The sequence below is a fragment of the Chlorocebus sabaeus genome, chromosome X (genome assembly GCF_047675955.1).
Source record: "Chlorocebus sabaeus isolate Y175 chromosome X, mChlSab1.0.hap1, whole genome shotgun sequence".
Taxonomy (NCBI): Eukaryota; Metazoa; Chordata; class Mammalia; order Primates; family Cercopithecidae; genus Chlorocebus; species Chlorocebus sabaeus.
This window is the reverse complement of record NC_132933.1, coordinates 75,547,766-75,569,765: the sequence shown is the minus strand read 5'-3', so window position 1 is coordinate 75,569,765 and position 22,000 is coordinate 75,547,766. Positions and strand designations below refer to the sequence as shown.

The 22,000-nt window shown below is 36.8% G+C and overlaps 1 protein-coding gene across 9 annotated transcripts in view; it reads right to left on the bottom strand.

Annotated features, from left to right (window-relative positions):
• ATRX (ATRX chromatin remodeler) overlaps positions 1 to 22,000 on the bottom strand; it is a 300,487-nt gene that overhangs the window by 140,574 nt on the left and 137,913 nt on the right. For all 9 annotated transcript variants that reach the window (XR_005237641.2, XM_007992127.3, XM_007992126.3 and 6 more), the window contains 4 exons: positions 8,763 to 8,904; positions 7,386 to 7,495; positions 6,347 to 6,493; positions 6,012 to 6,189 (listed from right to left, as the gene is read on the bottom strand). Coding sequence is in view for 8 of the 9 variants with exons in the window: in XM_007992127.3 (XP_007990318.3) it covers positions 6,012 to 6,189; positions 6,347 to 6,493; positions 7,386 to 7,495; positions 8,763 to 8,904 (577 nt within the window). In the remaining variant the exon portion in view is untranslated. The remainder of the gene's footprint in view (positions 1 to 6,011; positions 6,190 to 6,346; positions 6,494 to 7,385; positions 7,496 to 8,762; positions 8,905 to 22,000) is intronic.

Genomic DNA, 22,000 nt, shown 5'->3' with positions numbered 1-22,000 from the left:
GAATCCAGGAGTTGGTTTTTTGAAAAGATCAACAAAATTGACAGACCACTAGCAAGACTAATAAAGAAGAAAAGAGAGAAGAATCAAATCGACGCAATTAAAAATGATAAAGGGGATATCACCACCGACCCCACAGAAATACAAACTACCATCAGAGAATACTATAAACACCTCTACGCAAATAAACTGGAAAATCTAGAAGAAATGGATAATTTCCTGGACACTTACACTCTTCCAAGACTAAACCAGGAAGAAGTTGAATCCCTGAATAGACCAATAGTAGGCTCTGAAATTGAGGCAATAATTAATAGCCTACCAACCAAAAAAAGTCCAGGACCAGATGGATTCACAGCTGAATTCTACCAGAGGTACAAGGAGGAGCTGGTACCATTCCTTCTGAAACTATTCCAATCAATAGAAAAAGAGGGAATCCTCCCTAACTCATTTTATGAGGCCAACATCATCCTGATACCAAAGCCTGGCAGAGACACAACAAAAAAAGAGAATTTTAGACCAATATCCCTGATGAACATCGATGCAAAAATCCTCAATAAAATACTGGCAAACCGGATTCAGCAGCACATCAAAAAGCTTATCCACCATGATCAAGTGGGCTTCATCCCTGGGATGCAAGGCTGGTTCAACATTCGCAAATCAATAAACATAATCCAGCATATAAACAGAACCAAAGACAAGAACCACATCATTATCTCAATAGATGCAGAAAAGGCTTTTGACAAAATTCAACAGCCCTTCATGCTAAAAACGCTCAATAAATTCGGTATTGATGGAACGTACCTCAAAATAATAAGAGCTATTTATGACAAACCCACAGCCAATATCATACTGAATGGGCAAAAACTGGAAAAATTCCCTTTGAAAACTGGCACAAGACAGGGATGCCCTCTCTCACCACTCCTATTCAACATAGTGTTGGAAGTTCTGGCTAGGGCAATCAGGCAAGAGAAAGAAATCAAGGGGATTCAGTTAGGAAAAGAAGAAGTCAAATTGTCCCTGTTTGCAGACGACATGATTGTATATTTAGAAAACCCCATTGTCTCAGCCCAAAATCTCCTTAAGCTGATCAGCAACTTCAGCAAAGTCTCAGGATACAAAATTAATGTGCAAAAATCACAAGCATTCTTATACACCAGTGACAGTCAAACAGAGAGCCAAATCAGGAATGAACTTCCATTCACAATTGCTTCAAAGAGAATAAAATACCTAGGAATCCAACTTACAAGGGATGTAAAGGACCTCTTCAAGGAGAACTACAAACCACTGCTCAGTGAAATCAAAGAGGACACAAACAAATGGAAGAACATACCATGCTCATGGATAGGAAGAATCAATATCGTGAAAATGGCCATACTGCCCAAGGTAATTTATAGATTCAATGCCATCCCCATCAAGCTACCAATGAGCTTCTTCACAGAATTGGAAAAAACTGCTTTAAAGTTCATATGGAACCAAAAAAGAGCCCGCATCTCCAAGACAATCCTAAGTCAAAAGAACAAAGCTGGAGGCATCACGCTACCTGACTTCAAACTATACTACAAGGCTACAGTAACCAAAACAGCATGGTACTGGTACCAAAACAGAGATATAGACCAATGGAACAGAACAGAGTCCTCAGAAATAATACCACACATCTACAGCCATCTGATCTTTGACAAACCTGAGAGAAACAAGAAATGGGGAAAGGATTCCCTATTTAATAAATGGTGCTGGGAAAACTGGCTAGCCATAAGTAGAAAGCTGAAACTGGATCCTTTCCTTACTCCTTATACGAAAATTAATTCAAGATGGATTAGAGACTTAAATGTTAGACCTAATACCATAAAAATCCTAGAGGAAAACCTAGGTAGTACCATTCAGGACATAGGCATGGGCAAAGACTTCATGTCTAAAACACCAAAAGCAACGGCAGCAAAAGCCAAAATTGACAAATGGGATCTCATCAAACTAAAGAGCTTCTGCACAGCAAAAGAAACTACCATCAGAGTGAGCAGGCAACCTACAGAATGGGAGAAAATTTTTGCAATCTACTCATCTGACAAAGGGCTAATATCCAGAACCTACAAAGAACTCAAACAAATTTACAAGAAAAAAACAAACAACCCCATCCAAAAGTGGGCAAAGGATATGAACAGACATTTCTCAAAAGAAGACATTCATACAGCCAACAGACACATGAAAAAATGCTCATCATCACTGGCCATCAGAGAAATGCAAATCAAAACCACAATGAGATACCATCTCACACCAGTTAGAATGGCGATCATTAAAAAGTCAGGAAACAACAGGTGCTGGAGAGGATGTGGAGAAATAGGAACACTTTTACACTGTTGGTGGGATTGTAAACTAGTTCAACCATTATGGAAAACAGTATGGCGATTCCTCAAGGATCTAGAACTAGATGTACCATATGACCCAGCCATCCCATTACTGGGTATATACCCAAAGGATTATAAATTATGCTGCTATAAGGACACATGCACACGTATGTTTATTGCAGCACTATTCACAATAGCAAAGACTTGGAATCAACCCAAATGTCCATCAGTGATAGATTGGATTAAGAAAATGTGGCACATATACACCATGGAATACTATGCAGCCATAAAAAAGGATGAGTTTGTGTCCTTTGTAGGGACATGGATGCAGCTGGAAACCATCATTCTTAGCAAACTATCACAAGAACAGAAAACCAAACACCGCATGTTCTCACTCGTAGGTGGGAACTGAACAATGAGATCACTTGGACTCGGGAAGGGGAACATCACACACTGGGGTCTATCATGGGGAGGGGGGAGGGGGGAGGGATTGCATTGGGAGTTATACCTGATGTAAATGACGAGTTGATGGGTGCAGCACACCAACATGGCACAAGTATACATATGTAGCAAACCTGCACGTTGTGCACATGTACCCTACAACTTGAAGTTTAATAATAATAAATAAATTTAAAAAAAAAAAAAAAAAAAAAAAAAAAAAAAAAAAAAAAAAAAAAAAAAAAGAAATTAAAAGACCTAAATAAAATTTCATTACTAAAAGAAATTAAAGATCTAAATAAATGGAAAGAAATTAGATGTTCATGGAGGGGAAGATTTAATATTGTTAAGATGGCAATATTCCTCAAATTAATCTATAGATTCAATGCAATATCTAACAGAATCCCAGCTAGCTTCTTTGAGGAAATTAAAATTTCAAGGAACCTCAAATAGCAAAACAACCTTGAGACAGAAAAATAAAGCTGTAGGACTTCCTCCTGATTGCAAAGCTTACCACAAAGCTACAGTAATTAAAACAATGTCACACTGGCATAAGGACAGACATATAGATCAATAAAATAGTACTGAGAGCCTAGAAATAGACACATACATCTATGGTCAATTGATTTTCAACAATGGTGTCAAGACTCTTCAATGAAGAAAGAATAGTCTTTTCAACAAATGTTGTTAGAATAACTGGATATCAAAATGCAAAAAATGAAGTTGAACTCCTACCTCATACCATGTACAAAAATAAACTGAAAATAGATCATAAACATAAATACAAGAGCTAGAATTATAAAATAAGAAAACAGGTGAAAAAATTCATGACCTTTGATTAAGCAATGAATACGTGGATATGCATTAAATGCAAAAGCAACAAAAGAAAAAATAGGTAAATTAACTGTAATCAAAATTTTAAAGATTAGTACTAAAAAGATTATATAAAAAAGTAAAAAGACAACTCACAGAATGGAAGGATATATTTGCAAATTATATGGGTGTGTTTACATTTGTAAATGTCAATTTTCAATAAAAGGAACCATGATGTCTTCAAGAAATGGCTGACTCTGGGGCCGGGACAACATAACCTGAACCTGGAGCATCCTGTAATGCCAGCAAGTAATAAAGTGCTCAAAGCCAAAAGGATAGGGACATATCAAAGGGTAGAGGACCTAACCTTAAAAAAAGCTCCCAATGGCCAAAGTAAAACAATTTGAGCAAAAAAAAAGTAGTAATGGTTTATAGTCCAATGCACAAACTAAAAATAGATGAGTATATAATTATATAAATCAAAGGCTAAAATAAATGGGTGAGAAAAGATAAATTTTTCTTTAAAAAATCCAAATTTGATGTGTAGATACTACCCACTATAGGAGATGGAGCTTAATTTCTGCCATCCTTGCATTCAGGTGGGCTAGACCGAGTGACTGGATTCCAATGAACAGATGGGGGACAGGTAAAAGTAGCAGTTCTACAGGAGAGAAACCTGACAAACTCGACCCTAACCAAGTGATGAAAATTAACATCATCAGTGACAGCATGTGCTTATCATGTACCCCCGATATGAGATATGATGTGACAAAAGGGTATGTCACCTCTGGTATATTCTTTCAAAACCTCAGTCTAATCTCAGTCTAATCACAAGAAAAACTATAAATTCAGATTAGTAAATACTCTACAGGATATCTACCTGGACGGTGCTCCTTAAGATTGATAAGATAATGAAAAAATAAAGATTGAGAAACTCTCATAGACCAGAAGACTGTTAGAGACATGATAGCTAAATACAATGTAGTACCCCAGATAGAAAAACTGGTGCACTACAAATGCAGTTCAAGTTATTAATAATAATGTGTCAACAATGTGTCAATTTCTTAGTTTTGAAAATCTACCATGGCAATGTAAGATGTTAACAATGGAGGAACCAGATGTTGGGTATATGGGAACTCTCTGCACTACCTTTTCAACTTTCATGTAAACAGAAAATTATTCCAAAATAAAAAGGTTTTTTTCTTTCCTTTTTTTTTTTTTCTCAGATGGAGTCTTGCTCTGTCACCCAGATGGGAGAGCAGTGGCACGATCTTGGCTCACTGGAACCTCCAGCTCCCAGGTTTGAGCGATTCTCCTGCCTCAGCCTCCCGAGTAGATGGGACTACAGGCGTGCAACACTATGCCCGGCCAAATTTTTTTTTAAATGTCACTAAATGATAAAACATGGCAATGACAAATGTTACCCTTCGTGTTAGAAGCTTTAATTTCTTTTTTTTCTTTCATTTTTTCATGAATAAGTACACTAAGCACCTGAAATTGTTATATTAAACAATTTCAAGGAAATCTTGTGGAAAAAAATCTGCTACAATGATACTTGACACTAGCTTATAATAATTTTTCAACAATAAACCAGCCACAGGATTTTTAGACACCTATTTTAATCGTGGGAAAAAGATAAACTTATTATTAGGCCTTAGATTTGTGATGGCAGTTATTTTGCTATGTATTAACTACCTCATTATCTTTAAAGAAGAGGCAAAGCCATGGATTCTAAAGATTACTATCACTTTGACAATGACAATTACCCAGACTTTCTCAACAAAAATAAAACCTCAATAGTGTCTTAAAGTAATATGATATGACAAGATAAACATATGAAGAAAAAAATTGCACAAATTAATAATCGTAGATTAAAAATTAATTTTAGTTTTGCAGACAGTACAACGTGTTGCTTTTCCAAGTGTCAAATATATCAACATCTGGCTCTCACATCAGATTACTGTCACATAAGGATAGACAGTATTGAAAATACTAACCTTTCATACTGATGGCCCCTTAAAAGGAGATAAGCAAGCAGCAATTCTTCTAATGACATGAAGTTTGGAAAGACACAAACTGTTTTCAGGATATGGAGAGAGCTCTTGTTATCACCTAGTATTTGGATAGCTGGAAGAATCTTTGATTGCAACACAGGCATCTGATGCATTTTTAAGTGTTTACAAAGTATCCCCTAAAACCCTAAACACTTTCAGACTCAGCAAATAAATTCTTAACAGCTGGTGACATTAAGGGTGATTTTATCTTACTGAAATACTAAGAATTTTTTAAAAGGTAAAAACCTGAAGGATAACCAAAACAAAGTCCAGATACTTAGTAGTGGTGCAATTAGTATTTGTTAAATAAAATATAAACACATCTTTGATTCAACTTGCTTCTTTATGTCACTCTCTATTAATACCTTACCTGGATCAACCAAAGCTTTGTTAAATATTTCTTTAAGTTTCCGACTCTTCACATTCCTTCCTTGAGCAAGATTTCTATACATCTCATAGCCTATGATCATAACACCACCATCTTCTTGCCACCTCTGCAGCATGTAGCTTCTCTCCTGAGGACGTTTCACAGTTGCTAATTCAGAAACCTTTTGTGGGGAAATAAAGATTTTTTTAAGTAGCTACTAAAAACATGTGAATACTAAATATTCCCATTGAAATATGCATCACTAGTAATTAAAAACAGTTTACGATATGAATTTCATGTGACTATTTTAATAATAGAAAACATTTAAAATAAGTTACCTCAAGCTTCTCATCATCTTTTAATCCCTCTTGCCACTTCTCAAATTCATTCATCCAATTCAAAGCAGTATTAAGAGGACAAACCACTAACGCCGTGCTGAAATCCAGTTTGTCACACAAAAGAACTGTATGAAGAAAACTTACTACCTATAAGAAAACAGATTGTCACCTTCGTAAATATCCAGAAAAAAAGTAATAAATTAAGCAATCTTACAATGTTATAGCTTTGTTTTGCTATAAACAATAAAGCAACCAACCAAACTGCCAGAATTTCCAAACCAGGCAAGGCAGAGGGAAAGAGATAGTAAAATGCAGAAGTTCAAATAGATGATGTATCAGGCTCTTCCAACTCTAAAGCTCCATGATTCTATGAGCAATGTGAATAGTATAAAATGATCCCATACCAATACTAAGTCCTAGGTCTCCACAAAATGTCCCTATAGTCTTTCAGAAAATATCATGGCTCATTTAGAAGAGAATCATGTCACATAATATTTTTCCACTTTAATGTGTTCTGACCCATTAAATCTATAATTACTTTATAGTTTAAAAGTACAAATACATTCACCAATTTTACATCTGTTACAACTCCTGCCATTTGGAAATGCAGTAATTTTAATAGTAAAAGATACTTTACATCATACTTTACTTTTCTCATTACTTTAACATCATAAGCCATTAAAAGTTGCAAAAAAAAAAAAAAAAGTTAATTTCTACTTTAGAATCTTTACAGTTGTTGGTCATACCTGAAACCCCACAGCCTCGCTTCATTAGGACCTCTGCTCAAATATTACCTCCTAAAAGATGCCTTTCCTAACTCAATATCCTCCCTTAACATTCATTTTCTGAAAGTACATATTTTTTATTTGATTAGCAGCTCTCTCCTCCACTAGAATACAAGCTCCTTGGAGACAGATCTTGTTATTCTTGTTCACTGCTTTATCTTCAGCCCCTACGACTGTGCCTGAAACATAATAGAATCCAATATATATTAATGAATCCACAAAAACAAGATACCTTCATATTCTTCAGCTCTTACCTGTAAAGTCTTACCAAGGCCCATACAGTGGGCAAGAATGCATCCTGAACCTGGAGATTTCTTTGTTTTTTTCACAGACTCACAGCAGCAATCCCACATAAACTGAACACCTAAAAATAACAGCTTCATTAAGCTAAATTTAAAGGTCCAAGTTAAAAACTTCCTTTATATAAACACATCAAAAACATAACCAAAACTTCTAAGAAACAGCATTAAAGAAAACACTTAGCTAAAGAATTTCTTAGACGTAAATGGGATTTTTTCCCACCAAAGTAAACCAGAAACAAGTTAACACAAATATAGGACAGGGGGACTTTCCTTCATCCTCTCTAAGCTATCCACAGCAGATGTTCTCTATTCCCTGAGATGGTTCAAAGAAACATAATACTCCTCTAAAAGAGAAACATGGCCGGGCACAGTAGCTCACGCCTGTAATCCAAGCACTTTGGGAGGCCAAGGCAGGTAGATCACTTGAGGTCAGGAGTTCGAGACCAGCCTGGCCAACATGGTGAAACCCTGTCTCTACTAAAACAAAAAATAAGCTAGGTGTGGTGGTGGTGTGCACCTGCAGTCCCAGCTACTCAGGAGGCTGAGTTGGGAGAATCACTTGAGGCCAGGAGGCAGAGATTGCAGTGAGCTGTTATAGCACCACTGTACTCTAGCCTGAGTGACAGAGTGAGACTCCATCTCAAAAAATAATAATAATAATTTTTGTAAAAAGAGAACAACTTTATCCAAAGAGAGAATAGCTTCCTATCAAAAATACCTTTGAGTTTATTGAGTCAATCAGGGAAAAAAAAAAACCCAGGAGATAATTTCATCATCTTTTCCTTTATTCAATAGTAAACATTGAGAAAGAAAGGGGCCTAGCAACTCAAAAAGTAGGAACTACAGAACCTCCCTTACTAATTAATTCACATAAACACTCAAAACTGACTTACTGATTCAACTCTAATAAAGCAGAGGGTAGGAACAGTTTGGTATTGTTCTAATACAAATGTAGGAATATTATTTTTAAAATACCTGAAAATGGCTGAAATAGCATTTCTAAAACAGGCTTTTAGCTAGCTACAGCTCTTCCCAACCCCTAGCTGCCCTTAGGCCAATCTTTGCTAACTAGGTGAAACCCACTTGCTATATCTACCCATTTTTAAGTAGCACTTCTCTCCCTTTTTATAATACTCATTGTGTTTGCAATCACCCAATTTTTTTCTTCCTCATTTGTTTATGAGCTCCATAAAGGCAGGGGGATTGTGGATTACCCACCCCAATCAATAATTTACCTCCAGCACTTAGCAGGATGTAAGGCAGCTGCCTCACATCCAAATATTGGTAAAATTTAACTAAAAATTATGGAATCATCTAATAGTTTCTTACCATCTACTTGATGGGGTTTCAATTTGATAACCATATTTCTATGAACCTGCACTAAAGGTTCTTTGGTTTCTTCATCTTCATCTAAAACCAACTTGGTTGTTATTGGACACTTGGTGGGTGAAGCATCTTCAATTTCTATCACCTACAAGAAAAGGAGTTGTTGATAGGTAAGCTCAAAGAAATCATTCCAGCAATGGTCATTCTTACTAAGGGAGATTTTCCAAAATATAGACACATTTACTCCCATACCACAAATCCAATTGTATGATTTGGATATGTGTACCCACCAAATCTCATGTCAATTGTAATCCCCAGTGTTGTAGGTGGAGCCTGGTGGGAGGTGGTCGGATCATGAAGGTGGATTTCTCACGAATGGTTTAACACCATCCCCTTTGGTGCTATTCTCGTGACAGTGAACGAGTTCTCACAAGATCCAGTTGTTTAAAAATGTGCAGCACCTCTCCCTCACTCTCTTGCTCCTGCTCCCACCATGTGAGGTGCCGCACTCCCCCTTTGCTTTCTGCCATGATTGGAAGCTTCCCGAGGCCTCCCCAGAAGCAGAAGCCACTATGTTTCCTGCACAGCCTGCAGAACCGTGAGTCAATGAAAACTCTTTTCTTTATAAATTACCCAATCTCAGGACTAATACACCACTATTTTGCTTCAATAAAGCCAGGACAGAGCCCAGAGTTTTATGTCTTCTAAAATCAAAACTCTCCAAAAAATTTTAAATCACTTTGATAATGTCAGTAATTTAGCTCAACAGATCTCACCCTGGGCATTTCGACACACATTTATTACGCAGAGTTGTGAAAAAAGCAGTGTTCCCTGTTGCTGGTTGCTATGCCAAAAAAAAAAAAAAAGAAGAAGAAGAAGAAGAAGAAAAAGAAATAAGAAAAAGAAGAAGAAGAAAAGAGGGAGGAGTGGAGGGGAGGAGGAGAACTCCAAACTAATCTACGGTAGTACCATTACAATTTGAATGAACATGTGGCTCCCAACAAAAGATAGTTCTATTCTTCTAGAGGATATTTGAAAATGTGCAATCGTATTTATGATTGTCATAATTATTGGTCAGAGCTAGAATTTAATGTAGGAGGAAGGGAAGGCAAATACAAACATTCTATAATGTGAAAGACAGTCCCAAACAAGAACTGTACAACTCAGGATGTCAACACGACTACCACTGAAAAACACTATGAATACATGGTGTGAAAAGAAAAAACATTTAGAAACACTGGTTTCGGAACCACAGGCTCAAAAATCATGATAGGAACATATAATACCTTCTAATTACAAAAAGGAAACAATTATCACAAGTTCCTTATTTAAAATAAAACTTAAGTAGATATAATATATGCACACAGGTAACAACTGTGTGTTTGCATATATTTTTTGCTGTCTTATCCTAATCTCTATCCATTACATAGTATATTCAGTAACTACATAAGATAGGTACAAGTATTACCATTTGACAGATGAAAGAACTGAGGGACAGAGAAGTTAAGTAACCTGCACAAGGTCATACAACTATTGAGTATCATGACACTGAGATTTACATAGAGGATTGATCCCCCGAGTCCATGCTCTTAAACATTACAAAATACTAGTTTAGTAAAAGAAATGCTTGTAATAAACAGTTTTATGGTTCCACTGAAAAAAAAAATAGAAACTTGTGATTTTAAAATCACAAAAACATTACGCAGTTGGGTGTGGTAGCTCACTCCTATAACCCTAACACTTTGGTAGGCTGATGGGGGTGGATCGCCTGACGTCAAGAGTTCAAGACCAGCCTGGCCAACATGGTGAAACTCTGTCTCTACAAAATACACAAAAATTAGCCAGGCTGGTGGTGGCTGCCTGTATTCCCAGCTACTCCAGAGGCTGAGGCCGGAGAATCGATTGAACCTGGCGGCAGAGGTTGCAATGAGCCGAGATTGTGCCACTTCACTCCAGCCTGGGTGAAAAAGCAAAAGCTCCATCTCAAAAAAAAAAAAAAAACTTAAAAAAATTTTAAAAACAAAAACATTACGATGGGGAAGAAATAAAATTTTAGGAACTTTTTTCTTATTTACAATTGAAACTAGTAACAAATGAATTTGTTAAATGTTCAATATAGAAATTCTCAAACATACACAAAAGCAGATGGAAGAGAATAATAAATCCTATTACCCATCACTCAGCTTCAAAAATTATCAACTTAAGGCCAGGCGCGGTGGCTCACACCTGTAATTCCAACACTTTAGGAGGCCGAGGTGGGCAGATCATGAGGTCAGGAGTTCGAGACCAGCCTGGCCAATATGGTGAAACCCCATCTCTACTAAAAATACAACAACAACAACAAAAATTAGCCAAGCGTGGTGGCGCGCACCTGTAGTCCCAGCTACTCAGGAGGCTAGGGCAGGAGAATTGCTTGAACCTGGGAGGTGGAGGTTGCAGCGAGCCATGATTGCACCACTGCACTCTAGCCTGGGTGACAGAGTGAGACTCCGTCTCAAAAGAAAAAAAAATTATCAACTTAAGGCCAGTTTTGTTTCACTGACAGCATCTTACCCATTATCCAACTCCCCAGATCCCACAAATCATTTTGGAGCAAACACAAGAAAGTATGCAATATCATCTATAAAATGTTTGTAAATGTCTCTTTAAAAAGATACTTCCTCTTTGTAAAACCATAACATCATTGTCACATCCAAAAAACTACAAACAAGTCACAGATTTGCAGTAAATTATCTGAATAGATATTGTACTTACATAAAATTGTGATATCCAAAACCAAGATTAACACTGAGAAATAGTGTGGTGAAGCAAAAATAGCATAGGCCATTTAGACCCAAATTCCGTTTCATCAAGCTATCTAAACCCTCTTAGCTTCTGTGTCTGAATCTGCAAACTGGGAACGATTATCAATAGTTTCCACAAGGTTGTTCTGGAGATTGAATAAGGCAATGTATGCAAAGTATCTGGCATAGGCTAAGTATTCACTAAATTATTACTGTGTCCTAACCTGGATGTGTAGTAGCTTCATATCACTGGGGTAAAGCCATTATATAAAAATGGAAGATTCCCTAAATATCTTATCCTGTTTACAAGGTGTGGTACACAGAATCCTGAAGTGGCCCCAGAATTACCGACATCTGATATAAACACCTTGCATAATCCCCTCACCTTCTGAGTATGGTTGAGACCTGTAAATATAATTGGGCTATCATTCGCATAATTGGCCCACTAATAAGCTGACTCTGATTTAATCAAAAGGGAGATATTCTAGGTGGGCCTGACCTAATCAAAGTGAGCCCTTTAAAAGATTGAAATGCTTTCCTATTGATCTCAAAGATGATGCAATCTGCCATGTTGTGGAGCGAGAACTCTAGTAGCTAAGGACCTAAGTGTAAGAACTGAAAGGAACTAAATTCTGCCAACAAGTGAACTGGAAAAGGATACAAAGTCTTACATGAAAGAAAAACTTGAGTTAACATCTTAATTTCAGCTTGGTGGGACACTAAGCAGAAAACCCAGTAGAGTCATGCTCAGCTAAGCCATTCCCAACTTCCTGACCTGTGAGACAAATCAATAAATTTGTCTTAAGAGGTTAAGTGTGTGGTACATTTTAATGCCGCAATAAAAAACTAATATACAAGGCTTTAATTAAGATTTCTGAACCATATATTAATCAGTGACTTGATGATACTTTTTTTATTAAGTGCTGTCTTCAGGATTGAGGATTAGTGTATCTTCATCCTAAATGCAGGAGGAGATAAGTTATAAAGAAATCATCTACCTATTAGTGACTAAGTAGATCTGTTTATGCACTCAAGCTACAATACAAGGAAACTTTATTTAACTAATAATACTGGGTATACACCCAAAGGAAAATAAATCATTCTTCCAAAAAGACACAAGTACTCTTATGTTCATGCCATGCTATTCACAATAGCAAAGACATGTAATCAGCCTAGGTGACCATCAATGGTGGATTAGATAAACAAAATGTGGTACATATACACCACAGAATACTATGCAGCCATAAAGAAGAAAATCATGTCCTCTACAGCAACCTGGATGCAGCTGGAGGCTATAAATCTAAGCAAATTCACATAAGAACAGAAAACCAAATACCACATGTTCTCACAAGTGGGAACTAAACACTGAGCACACATGGACATCAACATGGGAACAACAGACACTGCGGACTACTGGAGGGGGAGGGAAGGAAGAGGGCATAGGCTGAACAACTATTGGGTACTATGTTCACTACCAAGGTGATGGGATCCACACCCCAAACCTGAGCATCACACAATATACCCAGTAACAAACCTGTACATGCACCCCCCCCATCTCGTATCTAAACTAGAAGCTGAAATTTAAAAAATAATAAATACACAGCAATGAAATAGGAGAAAAACTTAGGACAAATAATCACTTAAGGTGTAGTAAAAATAAATACAGACATGAAATGTCTCCCATATCTGAATTGAAGGGAAAATAAAGGAAAAAAATCACCTGACCAAAATATTAAAAGGTTGAGCCAAACTTCTGCTTCTAGTCATGATAGTTTATTAGGAACCAGGTTTACCTTCCTGCTGTAATCTAGTAGAAAAGTGGGCAAAATATACGAAAAAAATTTTTTTCAGACATTGAATAAAGACACCACAGGACCCTGATCCCTGAAAGTAGGAAAACCAACAAGAAGACCCCTATATTCCCCTTGAATTGGTGCCTAAAGGATCAGGGAAAAACGATTCCCAAGGAGAGCACTGGAGATATATTAAGTTGAAGAAACAAAGATCAGGCTAAGATGACTGAAGTTGCGGGGCAGACTACAAAGAAAAAAGAGCCACACAAAAAGAACTCAAAATCGAGACAGGATTCACTGCGAGTCATGGCTGAACATTAAAATGCACACATGAGGAGTGAAACTTTGTGAAGCCAGGCAGAGCAAGACCAAGAAGCTGTGAGCTGAACAGCTCCCAGCGATCACATGGTACTGGGAGGCATTTGATTTCAGAGGAGGCACAGTAGCCTCTTCACGTATAACCCAGGGCATTCAGTAGAGACCACAAAGGGACCAAACCTTAGCAGTGGGAGAAAGCAATTTGTAAATTAAAGAGTATTGAAGAAACGCATTAACCAGGCTTTTTAAAAAGCTTCAAAATTAAACTGAACTTTTAAATAAAACATTACTAGGTTAGTCAAGAAGAAAAAAAAATATGAAGAATAACCAGGGAAAAAACGAGTCAACAAAAATGGGCCAAGAAGTAACAGAAATAATGAAATGGGCAGACAAGTAAAGTGAGACAGCTGATTAAAAATGCCCAAATAGGCTGGGTGTGGTGGCTCACGCCTGTAATCCCAGCACTTTGGGAGGCAGAGGTAGGTGAATAGCTTGAGCTCAGGAGTTTGAGACCAGCCTGGGCAACATGGTGAAACCCCACCTCTACTAAAAATATATTAAAAATTAGCTGGGCATGGTGGCACACGCCTGTAGTCCCAGCTACTCGGGAGGCTGAGGCAGGAGAATCGCCTGAACCCAGAAGGCAGAGGTTGCAGTGAGCCAAGATCACACCACTGCACTCCAGCCTGGGTGACAGAGCGAGCCTCCAACTCAGAAAAAAAAAAAAAAAAAAAAAGTCCAAACACTGAAAATATGAACACAATGAAAACAAAAATAGAAGATATTTTTAAAAACTAAATGCAATTCCTAGTGATGAAAATTATGGTACACTGTAATTCACTAAGTGGATTAATATCATAATAGTGCAGAAGAAAAGATCAACAAAACTGAAGACAAAGCAAGAAAAACTATCCAAAATGAAATAGACGGGGGAAAATAAGAAACCTATGGAACAATATTGAAGAGCATAATATGTAAGTCTCAAAGAAAAACAGAACAGGAAAAAATTATTTGAAAAAAATAATGATGTGAACTTTCCAAAAAATTTGATGGAAGCTGGATGTGGTAGCTCACACCTGTAATCCAAGATCTTTGGGAGGCCAAGGTGTGAGGATCACTTGAGGTCACAAGTTTGAGGCCAGCCTGGGCAACATAGCAAGACTCTGTTTCTACGAAAAACTTTTAAAATTAGCAATAGGGCACACCTCTAGTCCTAGCCACTCGGGAAGCCGAGGCAGGAGTATCTCTTGAGCCCAGGAGTTTGAGGTTACAGTGACCAATGATCATACCACTGCATTCCACCCTGGGCAACAGAGTAAGACCCTGTCTCTAAAACGAACGAACAAAAGTTTGATGAAACTATAAATTCACAGATGCAACAAGTTCAAGGAATCCAGAGCAGGATAAACAAAGAAAATAAAAATCTTCAATTTCTGAAAGTCAGGCATTAAAAGAAAATCTTAAAATCACTGAAAAATCTTTTAAAACTATCTTTTCAAGAAATAAAAGGTGCATGCAGAGGAGCAAAGATGAAGGAAAAAGGAGAAAGATAACAAACAAAATGTCACAAAGAAGTAACATCTTTAAAGAGATTTCTTAAAAGTATCAATTTAGAATTCTATAGCCAGGGAAAACAACTATCAAAAATGAAGAGATTAGCTTGCTCCTGTACTTTTAGCTACTCAGAAGGCTGAAGTGGGAGAATTGCTTGAGCCCAGGAATTCCAGGCTACAGTGATCATGTTTCTGCATCATTCCAAGCTGGGTGACAGAATAAGACTGTCTCCAAAAAAAAAAGAAAGAAGGGAAAATGTAGATATGAACAAAACAATAGACTAGGAAGCTCCAAGCTCTAGTCACAACACAGAACTATTTTAGAAACAAGTAGAAACTTTCTGAACCAACTTTGTCAGAGTTCTGAAACATAGTCAAAGGTTTACAGCAACCAAGCAAATATCCAATCAAGAAAACAACATCTTAGCCAGGCACGGTGGTGAGCGCCTATAGTACAAACAAGTAGGCCTAGACAGGAGGATCGCTTGAGCCCAAGAATTTGAGGCTAGCCCAGGCAACATAGCAAGACTGTGTCTCTAAAATAATGAAAAAGAAAAAAAGCCATCTTCAATACAATAGGAACGTTTTACAGCATTTTTACTTGCCCTTGCCCCACCACATACCAGAAGGTGACAGTTTTAGTCTCAAAGCAGCAGCACCCTGTTTCCCAATATCCTCCCACAAACCAGAGGGAGCAAAGCAGATGTTATTTACAAATTATTGTGTAAATGTCATCTAACCTGTCTGAAGGATACTTGAAGGACTGACATAAGGCTCTCATCTTTTCTTCACCTAACTCAGAGCTCTGGTGAGAAAGACAGCAAGAACAGCTTTAACACACATACACACAACAATTGCAACGTGATGACAGACCCATAGAGGCCTGGGGCAAGGCATTACAGGAGAACACACCCAAAACACCACCTAAGGCACAAATAGCTGGAGATAGGATACTTTTGGAATTTTTTTTTTCAAGATACAGGGTCTTGCTTTGTCACCAAGGCTGGAGTGCTGTAGTGTAATTATAGCTCACAGCAGCACTGAACTCCTGGGCTGAACTAATCCAGACACCTCCACCGATCCAGTGACCTCAACCTCCAAAGTAGCTGGGACTGTGGGTGTGCACCACCACACCCAACTAGTCTTTATTTTTGTAGAAACAGTGTCTCACAATGTTGCCCAGGCTGGTCTCACACAACCGGGCTCAAGCTATCCTCCTACCTCAGTCTCCAGAGTAGATGGGACCACAGGTGATGAGCCACCACACCCAGCTGCTTTTCAAATTTGGGACACTCAAAAGCAGCCAGGTATATAGGATAATTCAGAAAGCCATATGTATGTCCAGGCAAAATACATGCTCAGAAAAGATCTTTATTAAAATCTTAAATTATCCCCTCAGGCTTATCTTTAGGTTTAGTGGAAGCCTAGTTATGGATTAAAGGAGTGCACCAGCATAGTCAATCTACAAACAGAGAGAGCAGGCATTTTAAAACAAAACAAAAAAAAACACCTTTTTTTTTTTTTGAGATGGAGTCTTGCTCTGTCGCCCAGCCTGGAGTGCAATGGCACAATCTTGGCTCACTGCAACCTCTGTCTCCGGGGTTCAAGCAATTCTCATGCCTCAGCCTCCCAAGTAGCTGGGATTACAGGCACGTGCCACCATGCCTGGCTAATTTTTTGTATTTTTAGTAGAAACAGGGTTTCACCATGTTGGCTAGGCTGGTCTCGAACTCCTAAGGCAGGTGATCTGCCTGCCTTAGCCTTCCAAAGTGCTGGGATTATGGGCACAAGCCACCACACCCAGCAGACATTCAAAAAAATATTTCAAAACATTAGTTGAACATGAATGACAGGGACAGAGACTTCAGTGATGACACACAACAAGAACGCTCTTTGAAAAAATAATGTGGGGGAGTCTTAAAACAATAGGTCTACTACAATTTATATATATTTTAAAACCCCAGCAAACCCTTGAAAAGGGAGAGAACCTTATATGCAGAGTTACCAAGTTATAACAGTCAAATGCCCAATATGCAATTTTTTAAAAATCACACGAGTTGACGGGTGCAGCAAACCAACATGGCACATGTATACCTATGTAGCAAAACTGCACATTGTGCACATGTACCCTAGAACTTAAAGTATTAAAAAAAAATCACAAATAGGAAAATATGGCCCAATCAAAAGAGGATTAATAGCAGATTTGAGCAAGCAGAAGAATCAGCGAATATGAAGATATTAACTGAAATCATCAAGTCTGAAGATCAAAAAGGAAAAAAAAACTAAAGTGAAAAAAGAAAAAGGGATGCGAGGAAAACCATCACGAAGAACATCTTATGTATTATGAGAGTCACAGAAAGAGAAAAGAAAAAGAAAGAAGCAACAATTATTTGATGAAATAATTGTGGAAAACTTCCCAAATTGAAGGAGAGAGACTTAAATCTACAAATACAGGAATGAACTCAAACTGGAATAAACTCAAATACATATAGATCAAAACACATTACACACAAACTGTCAAAGGCAAAGACGAAGAGAATATTGAAAGCAGCAAGAGAGAAGCAAGTCAACACATACAAAAAATCTTCAATAAGATCATCACCTAATTTCTTATCAAAAACTTAAGAGGTCAGAGGGCAGTGTGACAATATATTTCAAAGTGATGAATGAAAAAAAAAGTAGCTGAGAATTCTTTTTTCTTTTTTAAAAAATAGACACAGCATCTCACTCTGTCATCCAGGCTATGGTGCAATGGCATAATCACAGCTTACTGTATCCTTGAACCCCTGGCTAAAGCAATCCTCCAACCTCCCAAGTAGCTTAGACTACGAGTGTGTGCCACCACATCCAGATAATTTTTTAATAATTTTTTAATTTTTTGTAAAGACAAGGTCTCACTATGTTGCCCAGTCTGGTCTTAAACTCCTGGCCTCAAGTGATCCTCCTGCCTTGGTCTCCCAAAGTGCTGGGATTACAGGGGTGACCTACTGTGCCAGGCATCAGCTGAGGATTCTATAACCAACAAAATTATCCTTCAAAATAGAGAAACAAGTTAAGACAATCCTAAGCTGAATGAATTTATTAAAACTAGACCTGCCCTATAAAAAAATGCTTCCTAAAGGGAAGTCTTTGGGTTGAAATGAAAGGATGCTAGAAGTTAACTCAAAGTCATATAAAGAAATAAAGATCTCCTAGAAGATATACATACAGGGGCAAATATAAAACCTAGTATCACAAAATTTTGTTTCATAACCTCACTTTTTACTTTCTTTAGGATTTAAAAGACAAAATGATAAAATACAATTATGAATAAATGTCACCATTCACAACATGTATAAAAATGTAATTTGTGACATCAATAATTGTAACAGAGTCACCACATAATATGCAGAGGAATGGAACTGTGGAAGAGTAGAACTTTTGTATGCCACTGAAGTTAAGTTCATATCAATTCAAGTAAAACTCTCATAACTTTAGAATGTTACATGTAATCTCCATGGTAACTACAAAGAAAATACAGAATATACAAAAATGAAAGTGAGATGGAAATCAAAATATGTCACTGCAAAAAATTAACTAAACACAAAAGAAAGCCATAATGGAGGAAATAATGAACAAAATAGTAGTAAGAAAACACAAAATGGCAGAAGTAAATCCTTATTTATCACTACTTACCTCAAGTGTAAATAAATTAAACGCCTGGATCAAAAAGACATAGACGGACATAATGATTTAAAAAAACATGATCCAAATACTGGTTATCTAAAAAAGATTCACTTTAGATCTAAAGACACAAATAAACTGAAAGTGAAAGAACGGTAAAAGACATTCCATGCAAATAACAACCAAAAGAGAGCTGAGATGACTATATAGACATCAGACAAAATAGACTTTAAGTCAAAAACTGTGACAACAGACAAATAGGAAATTATGTATTGATAATACAGCCAGGTTCTCAAAAAATGTAATTATAAGCATATATACAACAAACAACAGAGCTCCAAGACATATGAAGAAAGCACTAAAAGAACTAAAAGGAGAAATATACATCAGTGTAGTGTGGGAAAACTAAAAAAAAGGGAGAAACAGTTGGAGACATAAATAGCTCAACAACAATAAATGCGTAAAACAAGTAGACAAAGATCATTAAGGAAATATCAGACTCGAATAACACTATAAACCAATTGGAGCTGGCCACAGTGTTTCATGCCTGTAATTCCACCACTTTGGGAAGCCAAGGCAGGAGGATCACTTGAGGCCAGGAGTTCGAGACCAACCTGGGCAACACTGTGAGACCCTGCCTCTACAAAACAGTTTTAAAAAATTAGTTGGGGTGGTGGCATGCACCTATAGTCCCAGCTACTCAAGAGGCTGAGGCAGGAGTATCACTTGAGCCCAGGAGTTCGAGGCTACAGTGAGCTATGATCACGTCACTGCAGTCTGGCCTGAGCAACAGCGCAACAGAGCAAGACACTGTGTCTTTAAAAAAAAAAAAAAAAAAAAAAAAAAAGACCTAACAGACATATAAAGAACACTCCACTCAACAATAGTAGACTATACATTTTCTCTCAAGTGCACCTTCTCAAGGACAGACCATATGATCAGGCACAAAAAAGCCTTAATAAATATAAAAAGACTGAAGTATCTTTTCCAATCAGAAGGGAATGCGACAAAAAATCCGTAACAGAAGACAACTGGAAAAAACACAAATATGTGGAAATTAAATAAGTAACTAAAGGATCAAATAAGAGATCACAAGAGAAATTAGAAAACACCTTGAAACAAATGAAAGTTAAAACACAAAATACAAAACCTATGGGATGCAGAGAAAACAGTACTAAGAAGAGGATTTACAGTGATAAAGGTATACATTAGCAAAGAAGAAAGATCACAATCAAGAACCTAACTTTACACTTTAAGGAACCAGAAAAGGAAGCACAAACTAAACCCTAGCTAGAGAATAAAAGGAAATAATACAGATTAGAGCAGGGACAATTAAAATTAAAAAGGTTGATGGATGTATAGATAAAATAGATATGTAATAAAGCAAGTACAGCAACATGTTAAGAAATGAAGAAGCTACATGGTAGGTACATTCGTGTTCACGTTTATAATTCTCTCCATATATTTACAAATTTCATGATAAAATTGTGGGGGAACAAAATTACTAGAAAAAATAATGAGAAAATATATACCATGTATTATTCAAAAACAAATCTACACAAGATTTGTGCATTTCATTTTAAGTAAATTTCCTTTTACATAAAAAGGAAAACATAAATATTGAACTTTAGCTAATGATACACATGCCAAAGCGTTTGAGATAAATGAAATGATGTATGGAATTTACTATGAAATGCATAAAAAGATGTACTGATGGATAAAGATTAGTACATAAATAGGAATGTAATAAGGCAAATATGAAAATGAAAAAAATCTAGGAAGTTAGTTTATGGGAAATCAATGAAATACTTTCAACCTGGCTGTAGAACTGAAACTTTTCCTAAGATGTTGGAAAAGAAAGATGATGTCGTTACGTTATTATCAAATACAGCAGACTTCAGGTGAAAGAAAATTACCAGATAATACAGAGTCACATTTTATGTTGTTAAAGGGGGAATTAACCAGAAAGATGTAATCCTAAATGTATATGTACCTAACAAAACAACTTCCAGCAAACATGAAGCAAAATCTGAGACCTACAAGGAAAAAGAGATGAATTAACAATTATAGTTGGAGACATCAACACTCCTCTAATTGGAGAGAATACCATTAAAACTATAGAAGATCTGAATATAATCAACCATCAATATAATCAGATCAAAATTTATAGAATAAATCACCTAACAACAGCAGAATATAAACAATGAACATCCACCAAGACAGATCATATTCTGGCTCATAGAAATTAGAAAAGATTCAGAGCAGAGTAAAAATGAACACAAAATACCAAAATTTGTAAGATGCAGAGTTTAAACAGTATGCACAGTGGCAAATTTTATACCTTTAAAAATGCTATATTAAAAAAGATCCAAAATCCACCTTAAGTAGCTAGAAAAAGAAGAGAAAATAAGTCCAAAGAAGGATAAACACAGTAAAAATAAGAATGAAAATCAATGAAATAGAAAAGGGTCAAACAATAGAAAAAAAATTAATAAAATCCAAAGCTGGGTTCTCTTTTATGAGATAGTGAAATTGTGAAATTTTTGCACAGGTTAATCAAGGAAAAAAAATGATAAAACACAAATTTCTAACAGAAACAATAAATGACAGAACCTACAAAGTATAACGAAAGACTATAAACAAATTTACATAAATAATTTGACTACTTAAATGAAAAGGAAAAATTCCTTAAGGATGAAATTTACCAAAACAGACCTAAAGAAAAAGAAAAGATCTAAATAGTTCTACATGTATTAAAGAAATGGAATACGCCAGGTGTGGGGGCTCCCAACTATAATCACAGCACTTTGGGAGGTTGATGGGAGAGGACCACTTTTGGCCAGCAGATCAAGACCAGCCTGGGTAGCATAATGAGACCCAATTTCTAAAACAAAAAATTAACCAGGTATGGTGGTACATGCCTGTTGTCCCAGCTACTTGGAAAGTGGAGGCAAGAGGATTGCTTGAGCCCAGGAGTTTGAGGCTGCAGTAAGCTATGATCACACTACAGCACTCTAGCCTGACAGACAGAGGAGACCCTATGAAAGAGAGAGAGGGGGGGGGGGGGGGGGGGGGAGAGAGAGAGAGAGAGAGAAAAGAAAGAAAGAAAGAAAGAAAGAAAGAAAGAAAGA